At 32.5% G+C, this 14856-nt stretch overlaps 1 protein-coding gene across 1 annotated transcript; it reads left to right on the top strand.

Moving 5' to 3' along the window:
• Positions 1 to 6941: 6941 nt before the first annotated feature.
• On the top strand, positions 6942 to 11943 carry LOC127729776 (uncharacterized). The gene is made up of 5 exons (XM_052237658.1): positions 6942 to 7091; positions 7294 to 7379; positions 9325 to 9402; positions 10083 to 10097; positions 11628 to 11943. Exons 1-5 carry the CDS (start codon positions 7087 to 7089, stop codon positions 11801 to 11803), a joined length of 360 nt encoding a protein of 119 aa, XP_052093618.1. The 5' UTR covers positions 6942 to 7086; the 3' UTR covers positions 11804 to 11943.
• The last annotated feature ends 2913 nt before the right edge of the window (positions 11944 to 14856 follow it).

Raw genomic sequence — 14856 nt, 5'->3', positions numbered from 1 at the left:
CTGAAATCTTAATTTTTGCATTAATTTGGACTAACATTAATGAAACATGTTTATTTTGACTGGTTTGTAGTATAGCCTTTGGTCAAAATTATCGTGTGAGCTTTTAATGTTTTATTGGGTTACTTATTGTATCATTTTATGATAAATTAAATTGGTATATATACTTATAAAACAATTCCAAATCACACTTGAAATGCAATTTTCAACCAGTTTATCCAGATGTATAGCTGGGACATGTGTAAAATACATAAATTGTATTTGTCTATCCTTGTCATTACACACCAGTATGTTTTTTTGTACCGTCAAAACACCCCCGTTTTCCAACTAACAGAAAAAGGCATGAGGGGGAAGCGGTAATGTTCTCAAGTATATTTTGTGTTTGTATTCTTATTTAGTATAAACAATGTTTTATTTAATAAGTCAAATCATACTATATAATTTAATTTTGGATGTAACACGTCTTCTGATTGGCTGAAAGTTTTTTGTCTGTCAGCTCATCAACATCATGTGACTGGACGCCATCAACGTTTTTTCATGATTTACTCCTTAAAAAATGGAATTTAGATTTAAATTATAAATTACGGAATGACTGAAATATTTTTTTTTCTGTCTATTCGAAATAATCTCAAAAATTCAGTGCGCACCACATTTTTGATGTTATTTCTTCATAGACAGAAAAAAATATTACAGTCATTCCTTGAATAATCGATATTGTGTAAATGCTAGCAGTGGATATTGAAAAGTGATTTAAAGAAACATGCAAGATCAAAGCATAACACCTCATTTCTGCCTTGTGGCACCGTTAAAGTCCACATTTCCTCTAAAGTCCACAACACCGCTAAAGTCCACAACAAATTTCCGCTTAAGTCCACAACGCCGCTAAAGTCCACAAACTTTCCGTTTAAGTCCACAAAATGACCTCCGCTAAAGTCCACAAGAAAACGCCGTTAAAGTCCACAATAACAAGTTCCGCTAAAGTCCACAAAAAAGCACCGTTAAAGTCCACACATTTTTTTTATTATTAAAAGCATCAATATTTGTTTATTTGGTCATGATTTTCTTCGGTTATTTTTGTTTTTCTCCTGATGCAAATCAAATTTTTGGATAAAATATAAACTTTGTGTTATATCATCAGAAATTGATAATTAACGCTTCAAAATAAATATATTAGCTGCCTCAATGTTTTGTTAAATATCTTAAACTATTCATCTTGTTTCTGTTTTTTATGTTTCGAATCTTAAAATAACCCGTTATTTGGATATAATTTACAATTTTTTCTATTTGAATGCACTAAATGATCAATGTTGATGTGTAGAGCATATAAAAGCCTTGGTTAAGAAACTTGTAAATAGGAAACAATTTCCAATAGCGGTGACAACGATAGATTTGATTTATGCTAAAACATAAAACCCTGCTAAAATACCGTATTCGTTTGATTTATATACATGAAAAAAATAAAAAGCTATCAATACTAAGGCTTTTTCATAATTATTAATCCCTCAAAAATAAATGGAGAATGTGTCCATTGGACACAGATGATGTCCCCGCTTGTATATAACGTTATAAAGGGACAGAAAACTGTAAAAGTGACGTAATCCAAATTCGAACTTAATCTGTGTTTTATGGTTATTAGCATTTTGTATAAGTTTCATTACATTTGGTTGAGGGAAAATGAAGCTAGATAGCGGAAACTCATTTTTGGACGTACGGACGTACGTACAGACGGACAAGGGTAACAATTAACGCGTCTCAGCCGTGTCGGGGCCTAACAAAATCCTTGTTTAAGAATCTTGTAAATAGGAAATCAATTTCCAATAGCGGTAACAACTATAGATTAAATTTATACCAAAACACAAAACCCTGCTAAAATAATTTTTTGATTTATATACATGAAACAAATAGAAAGCTATCAATACTGAGTCTTTATCATAATTATTAATCCCTCCGTGACAAAGGTTAAGCCTATGAAATACACGTTTCAATATAGGCAGCACTGTAGTTTACCTGTATTAAAATCTCATAAATCGTTTGTAAAGACAAACACATATAACAACAAAAAAAACAGGGGGAATATAGAGGAGATAGCACGAACTTCAAAAGAGCGAGACCAGAGGATAATCAGGATAAGCGTCTCCTGCTAAGCACGCACCCCTCGCCATGCGAATCCACACTCAAGACCGAACTAAGTCTTTGTGTCATAGTGTCTATATTTGGTTGCAAAGGACCAGATTAACATGTATGGTTATCCTCAAAGATTTCACTTCAGAAATTGGTTAAGAATCTAAACATCAATTGATTTTTTATATGAATTATCTTGAAATATGCAGTTTTTCTTTCTTAGATACCATTAGGAAGCACTGCATAATTTGAAATAAGATTGAAATTGACCCTCATCATTTTTAACAATCATCTTTTCCTTGCTTTCGACCAACTGTTTGTATCATACATGCGAAAATAAATGTAATCCGTGTCTTTAAAAAAAATGATTTACAATAGTTCTATTGTGAAAAGAATTTCCTAATTGTGTATCCATGATGGCAACATTCTGCTTTTATTTGCCATGAAGGCACATGGAAACGGTCCCCAAAATTTTGTCTAAAGTACAATTTCAATTCTTTTGAGTAATACAGTTTCCACAACCATTGAAAATTTCAAGACATCAAACAAAAAATCAGGTACTTTTCACGTCACCCCCTCCCCCACCCGTTAAATTGTACCAAAAACGTCGTGTGAAAAAAGCACCAATTTCTGGTATGGATATTAAAATGCATACTGTAAAAAAAAATATCCCTAAAAACCTACGTAAAACAATCTTGATGTCTATATTAACACACTTTGATGGCTATATTATTCTTCAGCTATCTTAAAATTATCTGTTTAGGCACAATAATTTCCAAATTTTACAAATTTACCTGATCCTATGTACTGTGTATTGCTACTTGATCATAAGGGACGTTGACTTGTTCTTAGAACGGGGCGTTAGTTAAATTGATGTTTTGCAGTTTTTACAACAATAACTTTTGATTTGTTTACGAATCTTTATTTGAAAAACGTCAATTTATGATACAACAATGCAATTGTTCCTTTGTTCTCTAACTGCAATAGAAATCTATTTGATGCATGGCAATTCTGACTAGCTTTTAATTTCGATTTATTTTTTAATTGTTTTATGTTTAAAATGAAATACATTTACGATACAACATATGTAGAAATATTTGTCTAGTTTTTACTGATTGTAACAGTTGCTTTGAGAGGATGTTTTCATATATGAACAATGCTACTGTTTTCCTTTTGTTCCAAACATTCAAATCTTAATGCCTGATCACTTTCGCTTTTGTTTTAAAGACTCTTTTATGTTTCATACGAAAAGTCATTAAAACGACTACAATTCAGGGAGATTTTTTTCTATTTACTGAAATATATATATCTATACATTTATTTTTCTTAATTGATATGTGCAATCGTAAGAATTCAGTCATTGATTTCTTAAACTGCCTTTATCAAATATTTTATGAATTTGATTATAAGACCACATTATAAAAAGAAAGTCGCTAAACACCAGCGTAATTTTAATAAGTGTAATAAGCCCTTCAAATTTTACGACGCCTGCAATGCTTTTGAGTAATGCTGTATCCCATCTTTCCCATTTTTGATCAACAAGATGAATGTAATAATTTTGAATCTTAACATGATTGTTTAATTGTTGTATTCGAACAGGGAAAACAATGCTTCACATTCCCCCAATAAAATCTGAGAAGAAATTTATTAAAATTCAAATAAATCGAACAATGGGTGTTAAGTTGCCCGACCATCATCACGTTTGTCATAGATCCTCTACAGCTTGAAGTCGTTGTGTCAATATGGAGGAAGATATCTTGATATGAAGCAGCCTTTCCACTGACTGTCCGTAGTAATCTTAATCTCAAGTTCACTTGGATAATATCAGATGTGAGCACTCAGTGAAATGTGGGTTGAGTGACATAACATCATCAATATATCTGAAAGTAAAAGTAAAGAACTTTGCAAGATGATTTTTCTTATTTTGTTTGAGAAGGTTCCTTATAAACTCTGCTTTATATGAGTGCATAAACAGGTCAACCAGTAATGTTATGTAATTAGAGAACCATTGAAAACCCGACTGACTGTCTGGTGAAATAAAAATCCACCTGACCGAAAATATATGTTGTCGATCAAAAATTCCAACATTGTGATGCAAGTTTTGTAATGTTCCAAAAGTAATTATAAATAATAAAAAATGTTAAAAGTACTTGTTGCCAATATATGAGATATATGAGATATTGCATGTCGCCTAATTACTACGTGTTGGAGATGATTTGGTCTTAAAACTGTTACAATGTACTAAAATGCAGATATTTCGGCAAAACACGTGACCACTCTGTACAGTATAGGTGAATCAGCGGTGAGTGAGCGGTATTTGAATAAATAAAGAATAATTATAGCTTGTAAATACACATTCAGCCAGGCTGTTCTACATGAACACGGGCTCTATCCAGAAACCCTTAATTAGTACAGGCCTGTGTAGTCAACGATATTACATTCATTGATCTTACTGTGGAAAATATGACGCATTTTTCTTTCAATGATAAAGCGCTCCAATTCGCGACATCCTTCAGTATACTAGTGCCTATGATTCCTTGACGTCCATTGATATGCACACTTCAATAACATGACCGGTACCAATTTTACTGCACCAGATGAGCATTTCGACAAATAAGATCTCATCAGTGATGCTCAATACCATAATATTTGAGAATCCAAAACCTAATACAAACGTTGATCAAATAAAAAAAAACCTAAAGTATAGCTAAATCTGGACAAGGAATCAGAGCTTTCAAAATGCATTTTCGTATGCCGCCAAGAATGATATCCAGTTAGTTTTAAAAATACGGAATAAGATAATGTGACAATAAGGATGAACTTATCCAGAACTTTAACCAGACGGTACATCTAGCGGAGACAAAGTTAAGAAAACAGATTCCATCCAGGACGGTTTTACAGTACTTGCTTAGTCCCTAGGACATCATCCTAAGAAAAACAGGTTTTGGGTGCAGGTTTACTGTCCTTAAGTTTGTTAGCCGTAATATTTTGCTGCAGATTAGTGTTGAAGTGTGTATCCTGACCTCACGCATCCTTCTCTTCATTTTCACCTTTGCTGTACACTATATTGAATTGTTTTCTTTTCCTCGATTGTAACATCACCGAATGAGACTTATCATCAGATTTGAGTGTCACACGAGGAGAAGGAAGTGCTTATCTTTCCGGAACACTTAAGTTCACTCTCGGTTTCGGTGGGGTTCGTGTTGTTCAGCCTTTAGTTTTTTGTGTATGGTCTTGTGGACTTGTTCGACTTATCGTTATTTTCTATCCATGTCGTTGTCAAATCTTTTTCGACTTATGAGTTATGAATTTCCCGTCTTTTTTCGGCACATTATCCTGCTGTCATAAAGATATTAATGCCCCAGTTTCTGGGTACGTCCACTCAATTCGGGAAGACAGTTTCAAATAAATGAATGGAGGGTGCATGATTGCTTTGAATCTAAATTGGCCATAATGAAATTGTTTGAAGGCTTTTGCTACATAACAGAGTAATATTTTGAGTTTGGACAAATAAGTCGGTAAATAATTTTACTCATGATATCATTTTGAAAATTTGACTTTGAACGATCTTTCTTTCTCGAATATTAAGTCAAGTTTTCTTTTATTTTCCAACTCTGATTATCTATTTGGTTCCGCTGGATGGTATGGTTCCCATGATTTTAATCCGTGATCAATTTTGGCACATTTTAAAAATCTATTTATGTTTAATATGAAATTAATTGATTATACAACTTACAAAGAAATATCCGTCTATTTGATGCTGATTGTAACAGGTGTTTTGCAAAAATTTTCGTTATTGTTTTCAAGTAAGCCGAATTTGATATATATATTCATATATTTATTTGTTCTTTATTGTTTTTTGTGCATTAAAAAGAATTGAATCATTGATTTTTAAAACACTTTTGGAATGAAAGAGATTTTTACCCAATCAGGATAAGACACTTGTCCATATATGCAATTAAATTCTTAGTTTTCGCACAAGTATAAAAAGGATAAATTTGCAATTTATATATTACAACCTTTCAAGAGAGTAACTAAACAAAAACGTTGTGTAGATTTGAACTCTTCAAACGCCAACATGTTTCTGAGGGCAACGATTGCTTTGTTGTTTGCTGTTCTGTTTTGTTTTAAACAAGGTGAATATGTTATTACTTAATTATAAATAGTACCGTGAAATCGTTAAATTCGAAAAATGTCATACTGTTTCACATTAAGATATTTATATCTGAAATACTTAATGAGATTTGTAATTGAATTAGATATAAAATATTAGAATATTGCTTTATATCGAAGTCTTATTGTTTAAAATGTTATCAAAACGAAACTTCGTGATGATTAAAATCCACATCGAAAATGATAAAGTTGGCCAACTTTGTTCGTTTTCAAAGATCGGCGGAGAATATATATAGCAACTAAAATTATTCATCTTTGAAAGTCTAGGGAATCATTCCATTGAAAATACCTTGAAAAATAGAATGGTCCAGATAGATCTTTAAGCGTACTTGAAGGATTTACAAGAAGTTCATTTGAAACATAAAGCAAGAATTCAGAATTTGTCTAACTTTTAATATCACAAATCCTGGAAAAATCTATATTTAAACTTTGCAATTCTTTTTATAAGTTTTATAGCGAATAACCGATTTTTATTAATTTTGTTCCTAGATGTAATATTGTAAGAATCCGAGGAATTAATGTTTTTGGTTTTCGTGTAGATGTCATAAAATATAATGACGTAAACTGACAGTTTTACAATTGGTACTGATAGAAATCATCATGTTGACATGTTTCACATATCTGTACATTCTGTTTTAAGTGAACTGTATGTGTTCATGACCATGTAATTGGCAAGAACGAACATTCTACAACGTCGCAGCCGAAGTCGATGTTTTTGTGTCAAATGCCTACCAATTAAAAATTTTACCTGGCACTGTTATAGAGTGTTTTATAAGAGAAGGACAGTTCATTGTTATGAGGTAAGTGAAATGCCTTTGCAGACGCATATATTTCTATGAAATTTTCCAACTATATCTATTTCGTCGAAATAAAAATTGCCTTTAATTTACATGTAATATTATGATACTTTTCAAACAAAAATAAATAGAAATAGAATTAATTAAGAAAAAAGTGCACGTAAGATTATCGTTTCAATGAAATATCGCGATTTTCTTTTTTCAGACAAGGGGATAATAAAGACACATACAGATGCATAAAAGTCATCGACGTGTGTGAGGACAGCTTTGTAGTGATACAGACGCCTACTTGTAAGTTCAATTTTTCAATTATTTAACTAGTCAAGAAAAGAGAAATACAGAATGGATGTACATAGAAAAGTGTTACCATGATAGAAAAAGGGAAATACAAATGTAACTGCATATTGTTATCTTGATAGATTAATTGTTTGCATGATGATCAATTGTACCAAGTCAAGAATATGACAGTTGTTTTTCATTCGTTTGATGTGTTTGAGCTTTTGATGTTGCCATTTGATAAGGGACTTTCCGTTTTGAATTTTCCTTGGTGTTCGGTATTTTTGTTATTTTACTTTTTGCTGTTATCTATTTATGCAAAGTTAGTCTCCGTTGTCCGCTTGATTTTTCACATTACACTTTGAATTTTCTTACAATGCAGTTTCTTTGGTAACCCGTTTGTTATTTTGTGTTTTTACTATTGTTTCTAAAAGAATAAATATTACGCAAAATAATGCCCTCTCTGTATGTATTTCAGTTTAATAATTAGATTGTTTGGTCTGTGTTCAATATAAATGATAAAGTATGTGCATCAACTTGATTTCAGAAAAAGAAACTAACTTAAGATTCGTGTCAAACCGCCCTTATCTATTTTGGTATTGACATAAAAAGGACGATTCAAATCTCCTGTCTTTATATTGGATACCTTAACTTCGCAAAAATCCTGTAAAAACGATATATATATAGCCGGTCGTCAAGATGTTTGACTCTCAACATCTTTCAAAAGTTCTAGCCACCATTCCTTCTACAGTAAAAGATGACCTTCAGAAATAGTGTGATGAGGTATATTTAACCAGCGGTGTCAATCAGATTCGGATTCTTAAAAAAATCTTAACGGATCTACTGCAAAATCTTCGATCAAAACTTTTAATATTTAAAGAAACATCAAATATTTGTCTACGCTTTGAACTACTTTTCCCTGTGCTCAATTGAAAGATCGAATACTAGTACATCGTCTCATTGAACAGAGTATATCTTCAGAAATTGGAATTGTAGATATAGTCACGTTTCTAGTTTTAGGTCATCAGAAATCTTACTCTGTGAAGAACCACTCTGATTCTAATAACATATACGTCGTTGATGATATAATCAAAATGCTGGATTGCTTGATCGACAGCATATTTGTTTAATTTAGTGGATTGATATTTCATCAGACAGTCAGTATTTCAATGGGAACTAACTCTGCACTCCTATTGCTGACTTGTTTTAATGACAAATAAAAACATCTTTCAAAGTTCTTGAATATCCCTTTCAGATATATTGATGATGTTCTGTCTATCAACAACCACATTTTAGGGGGTGTTTGCATTTCATCATATCCCTGTAATCTCTCAATTTATACATTACGCTCGTGCATGTTCACACTGTACGAACTTCATCAACAAGGATGTGATCCTTACCCCAAAACTACAACAAAGTGACTTATAAGGCAGAACGACGGAAATCGACACTACATAAGTTTTACGGTCATCACGAATCCATTTATCGATACGATGTTTCTGTGACTCGACTCAAAAGTGACATGTTTTCACAGTCTTAGATCTTTAGATACCAGAATGGTCGTCTAATCTGTAAATTTACTGATTGTGTCTTATTCCCTATTGTGACAGTTTGACTGAATGTTAACTTGCATAGCAACGCGTAAACCCTCTCGACGTATCCGTTCTCGCTCCTTTTTGGAGTTGATGCGATTCCCTCCGTTCTTTGTTTGTTACCTTGAATTGTCTTCTTAATCGATTTATGAATTTTGAACCTCGGTTAACTACTATTGCCTTAATTAATCAAGCATGGCTATATATTCCAAATATGTACGGGATGTAATGTAATATTATTTTAAGAACACACTAGTAAGTCCATCAAACCGTATTAACTTTTTTAAAATACTGTCTTGTTATATCAACCCTTTCATAATCCAAATAGTTCCCGAATTTAATTTTATGGTAATTTATTTGTACCACAGACCAACTGGACTCTCCTCCAAATTTGTGTGACATCTGCACTCCTGGGAAACTTACCAGCAAACCACAAGTCTGGGTCGGTAAGTACAAATAATATGTAGATGTTGCAATAACAAAAAATGTTGAATCTTATGCATGGAAAGGCGCGCTCTAGTCTGCATGGAGTCGGGAAAAAAAATTTATAGACTAAGATTGCAGTCCTCTCACTCAGGCAAACATGACATTGGATAGTTGTGTTTATTTTCTTAAGGTTTAAAATCAAGTGGAATTAAAGTCTTGTAGGCTTGTAAGTGTGTTTTATTTTATCACCTGGCAATTTGATTGACTTGACTGTGGTTTTCTACAGCAGTTGGTTAAAATTTCTGACCAGTTGAACAGTTTGGTTTGATAAAAAAAATTGCAATTTGATGAAAATTTTGAATGAACTGCAATCGGTGGAGAGCAGCACAGTCACAGTAAGAGATATTTCAATCGATATTTGTAAACATGTGGCGACCTAGGTTAAGTTGCTTACATCCAAGTCGGACTCTGGTCGAAAGTTGTCTCATTGGCAATTATATAACATCTCCTTAATTGTATATAGCTTACTAAAAATCTTTATACACATATATAACAGTTTGATTTTTAATACATTGTTTATGTTGTAGAGCGATTTTCAATTAAACATGCATAATGAACATCGTGTTTTTCTCCTTATTAACTAATCATTAACTTTATTTTTAACAGAATCTCAGTATGCCTATCTTATTTATTGTTTCAGCAAAAGAGAAAACTCGTGAGTATGGTTCAGTACACTTAAGTTTTTCGTATGAATGCGTACTTTAAAATTCCACAATTGAAGTTTTTCCTCTCTATCTTAGTATTAATAGATTTTTATTTATCAAATATGAAAAAAAAGAAGATGTGGTATGATCGAGACAACTCTCCACCAGAGACCAACTGATATAAAAGTTAACAAATATTGATCGCGAACGTATGGCCTTCAACAATGAGTAAAACCCATACCGCATAGTCAGCTATAAAAGGTCCCGAAATGACAAATGTGAAACAACAAAATAAGGAACGAAAAACAAATATGATATATAACAACAAACGACAACCACTGAACTACAGGCTCTTGACTTGGGACAGACACATAAAGAATGTGGCGGGGTTAAACATGATTGCAATCCCAAAAACTTCACCCTAACCTGGAACAGAGGTGTAACAGCAAAACATATGAACAAACTATAAAATTCAGTTGAAAAGAGCTTAACTCTTAGTACATATTTGTGACATTGTTCTTTACTTCTTTATTTAAATGAAAATGTTTAATTATAACTACAACTATAAAGGTAAGTTTATGAATAATATCGTTCTATGATAAAAACAGTGATTTCGTTGAAAAAAATAACCAAACCAACTTAAATGAATGTATCAATCAACTATTTTACGCGTCGTTTCCTTATATTTCCTTTGAAGAGCAATCTAAAATGGGCGACCTTCATTTTCTAGAATTTGAATTTTGACAAGTATTACGTTTGCGAACAAATGGTATAACGTTTGCGCGAATTTACTTGTAATATACCTGAGTTTTTATCTGTGTTTTTATCCTGATAATAACGTGAACTGTATACTTTTTTGTTTAAAATTTATTATATTGATATATAATTTATATATAATCAAAGAAGTCTTTCTTCGTTTATATAACATTAAAATGCACTACATGTATGCCGAATAGCAAAGTTTGAATAAAATAAAGTTTATCTTTCCTGGAAAGGAACATTCTTAGAATAAAATCATATTCTGGAATAAAACACAGTACTGAATTTCGACAGGAACAATATGTATAGCTGTAAAAAGACTCTTTGTCATTGTTGGTACGTTTTGTGTTTTCATTTGGAACAGTCGTCCACATTTTTGACGCTATCATAGACTCACTGGTGACGTTATATTCAGCTAAGTAGTTGGCAAATAGTTTGCGGCTTTCATTCTCAGTAGAATTTGACATTTAATCATCTAAAAAAGCTACCCTAAACTTTCTCCACCGGAAGAATTGCCATTCACGAATCCCGGATGAGTTTAAACCACTTTTCTAAAAGACGAATTTTTAATCATTTTTATTAGAAAATTTTAATTTATAAGAACAAACATAGCAACTTTTCAACAGGTAAATTTCGTATAACGTTATGCGTTTTGTCGTGCAAACGTCGAAAATTATTCGCGCAAACCTAGGGGAAAATTCGCGCAAATGTAACGCGCCCATAAAGATATCATAAGTATTTAAACAGAAGGTTGTACTTTTTCACCTTTTGCCTTTTTTTAGTTTTAGGATGTAATGTACCAAAGAACTGTCCTCCAGGAAACAATAGATACAATATATGTAATGGATGTGAAGAAAATCAACCAAATGATGACATATGCTGTAACTCTTGCGAAATGGCAAATTCCGGAGAGGAGAACAAATCAACCTATGGTGCATATCCCATAGAGGAGAACTAATCAACATATGGTTCATATCCTGTCGAGGAGAACCAATCAACCTAGAAGTTATTACAAACGCTAAACATACAAGTATGCTGAACCACTTTCATTTCTCAATAGAGAAAGCAAATAATTGAAATTAAATATCAGCAATTCAGTATTCTTTTAGTTATCCTTTTCGTCTATTAACTCCATATTGACTAGTGCCCTGAAACAACATTATAATTTTTCTGTGTGGTGTAATTCCCTTCTCGGCATACCTTTTCATTGTGATAATCTTACATGTGATTTGATTTTAAAAGTTCTTAGAGTTAAGATTTAGAAAAATAAATACCTAAAACAAAACAAAAATAACATTAGTATATTCTTACTATTTGTGTAGTTGTATTGCTTACCTTCCATTTGAAAGTACAATCGAAAATTATACTTTGGTATTCGGAATATATACTCTCTTTTCGTCGTTCGTTTTAAATTGATTCCACTTTTGTCATGTTCTTGTCTCATTTGCTACTCGATTTGACCTTTAAATAATGCATAAAGACAGCAAATGTGGTATTTGAAAAATCAAATGCTTGCTTAATTTGCTTTAAATAATACAAACCAAATTTTAGTTCTTGTATCTATGATGTTTATTTACCACCACTGCTGGTATAGATTTTCTCCCCAAAGATATCACCAGCCCAGTAGTCAGCACTTTTATGGTGACATGAATTATCATTGATATGGTCATAACCATAAATTATCTGTTTACAAAACTTTAAATTTTTCGAAATACTAATAAGATTTGCTTCCCAAGGGAATAGACTACCTTAACTTTATTTAGAAAAGCCTTTTGGAATTTTGGGTTTTCAATACTCTTCAACTTTCTACTTTATTTGACCGTTTAACTTTTTTATTCGAGCGTCACTGATGAGTCTTTTGTAGACGAAAGGCGCGTCTGGTGTACAAATTTGTAATTCTGGTATCTATGATGAGTTATCTAGCAGTAGATAGATGTTCATCCGTTCGATTTATCTGGTATATGGTATCATTCCATTTCTCAATTTCTTTACTCATTTGTCGAAGGATGTTTGACATAGTTCTATGAACATATGTCGATTGACCTTCAATAGGACCGTTCAGACTCAAAATCAAAGACAGCAATAAAGGGATAAACCAAATGGTTCTAAAATTATCTACTGCCACAAAGAAATTTGGAAAGGAATAGTTATGCTTTATTTCCTTCCAATTGAATAGTTCGAGTGAAAAATTGAATCGAGGTTCCTTAGATTATTCATCATTCAGTTGGCATATTTGCCTGAATAGTATATTCGACAACGTTTACGTCACTGGTCAACTTCATCTTTATAAAAAAAAATTCCTCTGTGAACATTATTGTTTCTGGTCTAAATCACATGTATATGTTGCTTCATGTCATTAACAATTAGCATAGTAACAGCCATATGTGTATTCCCTAAACTGTGCATAGTATGATTTATTCTAATAATCTAAATACATGTTGAAATAAAGTTGCATGGATTAAAAGCCGAATTTCATACCAGTGGGATTCCATGCTATATTCAATGGTGGCAAAATGATTTATCAGTACTTCACATTATGTGAATAGGCATTTGATATTGGATTTAGTATTATTAACATCTAATAATCTTTATTTGTAGTGAATGTGAAGTCCCATGTCCACCAATCTCATGGGTTTTAATTGTCTTCAATTGTGTACTTTTAGTTTAAATCCCATTTTTGCGCTTATTGAACTTTAAGTCCATTTTAAAGCATATAACAATGCTTACTTTAAAAAGTAAAGACTATAGGAAAAGTTATACCTTTGTGTAGTCATAGAACTCTGCATTGTTCAGTTTTATGAATATCAAATATTCCGTCAGTGGTGTGCATGAATGATGACTAATTATTTAAGAGTATGGTCTAAGACAGTAAAATAAATATTTCTTCAAAAATGAAAACAACACGTTATATGCGTCCGAAGCGCTTTTCTGGATTTACCTTCATCAGGAACGCTCAAAGCCGAATATTTGAAGCCAAAGGATGTATAAGAACCTAAACAATTGAAGAGCGACATAACGAAAAAGGATCTTAAAAAAATAGCCAAATCCATCTAAGGTCAATATTGCCTGAGGGAGTTGAACCTTAGTGTCTAACAATTTCAAAATTTATTAACGGATAATTTTAGAAAGGTTTGTTATAAATCATGTCAGTACCGAAGTACTGACTACTGAGCTGATGATACCCTCGGGGACTGATAGTCCACCAGCAGAGGTAACGACCCAGAGCTGTAAAAAATGAAAACAACACGTTATAAATTGTATGCGTCCGAAGAGCTTTTCTGGATTTATCATCATCAAGAACGCTCAAAGCCGAATATTTGAAGCCAAGGATTATAATTTGCATGTAAAACAGAACGGATATCAGTGTCTTCTTGTGTTTGTTGCAAAATTGCATATCTACAAAAACTTCTAAGTAATTGGTCCGTTAGAAGTATTTTTTCGATAGACAATGTTGTCGGAAATACTTTCGTCAAACACTGTGTCAAATTCACTGTGACATTCCTGTTTCTGTTTGGTAATATCCTCCCTCAACAAATTGAAGATATTCTGCTATATAAGAATGTTTGTTTCCTGACAAGTTCCGTTCGCAGGAGAAGACCTCATGTAAGAAACCTCTGTGCTGTTATCCAATGGAAATAACTATATACAAGTGAAATTTAAACTTTAAACTTTTAAAACTGGCTAAAACAGTAGGATTCTCCAAGGCTCTAGAGGTTTAACACTAGGGCCTTGAGGGCACCTAGTGTGTCTGCCTGTTGGAAGTCCGTTGGTTAGGCGTTCTACTTCCTTATAGTATGTGATAAGCATCACATTTTATGGGCATCAATACGTGAGTGTGGTACTTGGTATGCTTTTGAATGTATATTTCTCCCTTGACGCACTGGTGGTGTGAGTCGCCCTTCTTTAAATGATGTTTCTCCGCAAAAATCCGTGTGTTTTATTTGCTTTGTTCGTTATCTGCTGTATGTATTGACCTCCATTTCAGTTGTTTAAAATGGTGAGATCTAAGTA

Source organism: Mytilus californianus, unplaced genomic scaffold, assembly GCF_021869535.1.
Source record: "Mytilus californianus isolate M0D057914Y unplaced genomic scaffold, xbMytCali1.0.p SCAF_2, whole genome shotgun sequence".
Taxonomy (NCBI): domain Eukaryota; kingdom Metazoa; phylum Mollusca; class Bivalvia; order Mytilida; family Mytilidae; genus Mytilus; species Mytilus californianus.
Note: the sequence above shows the minus strand (reverse complement) of the source record. Positions and strands in the feature narration are given on the sequence as shown.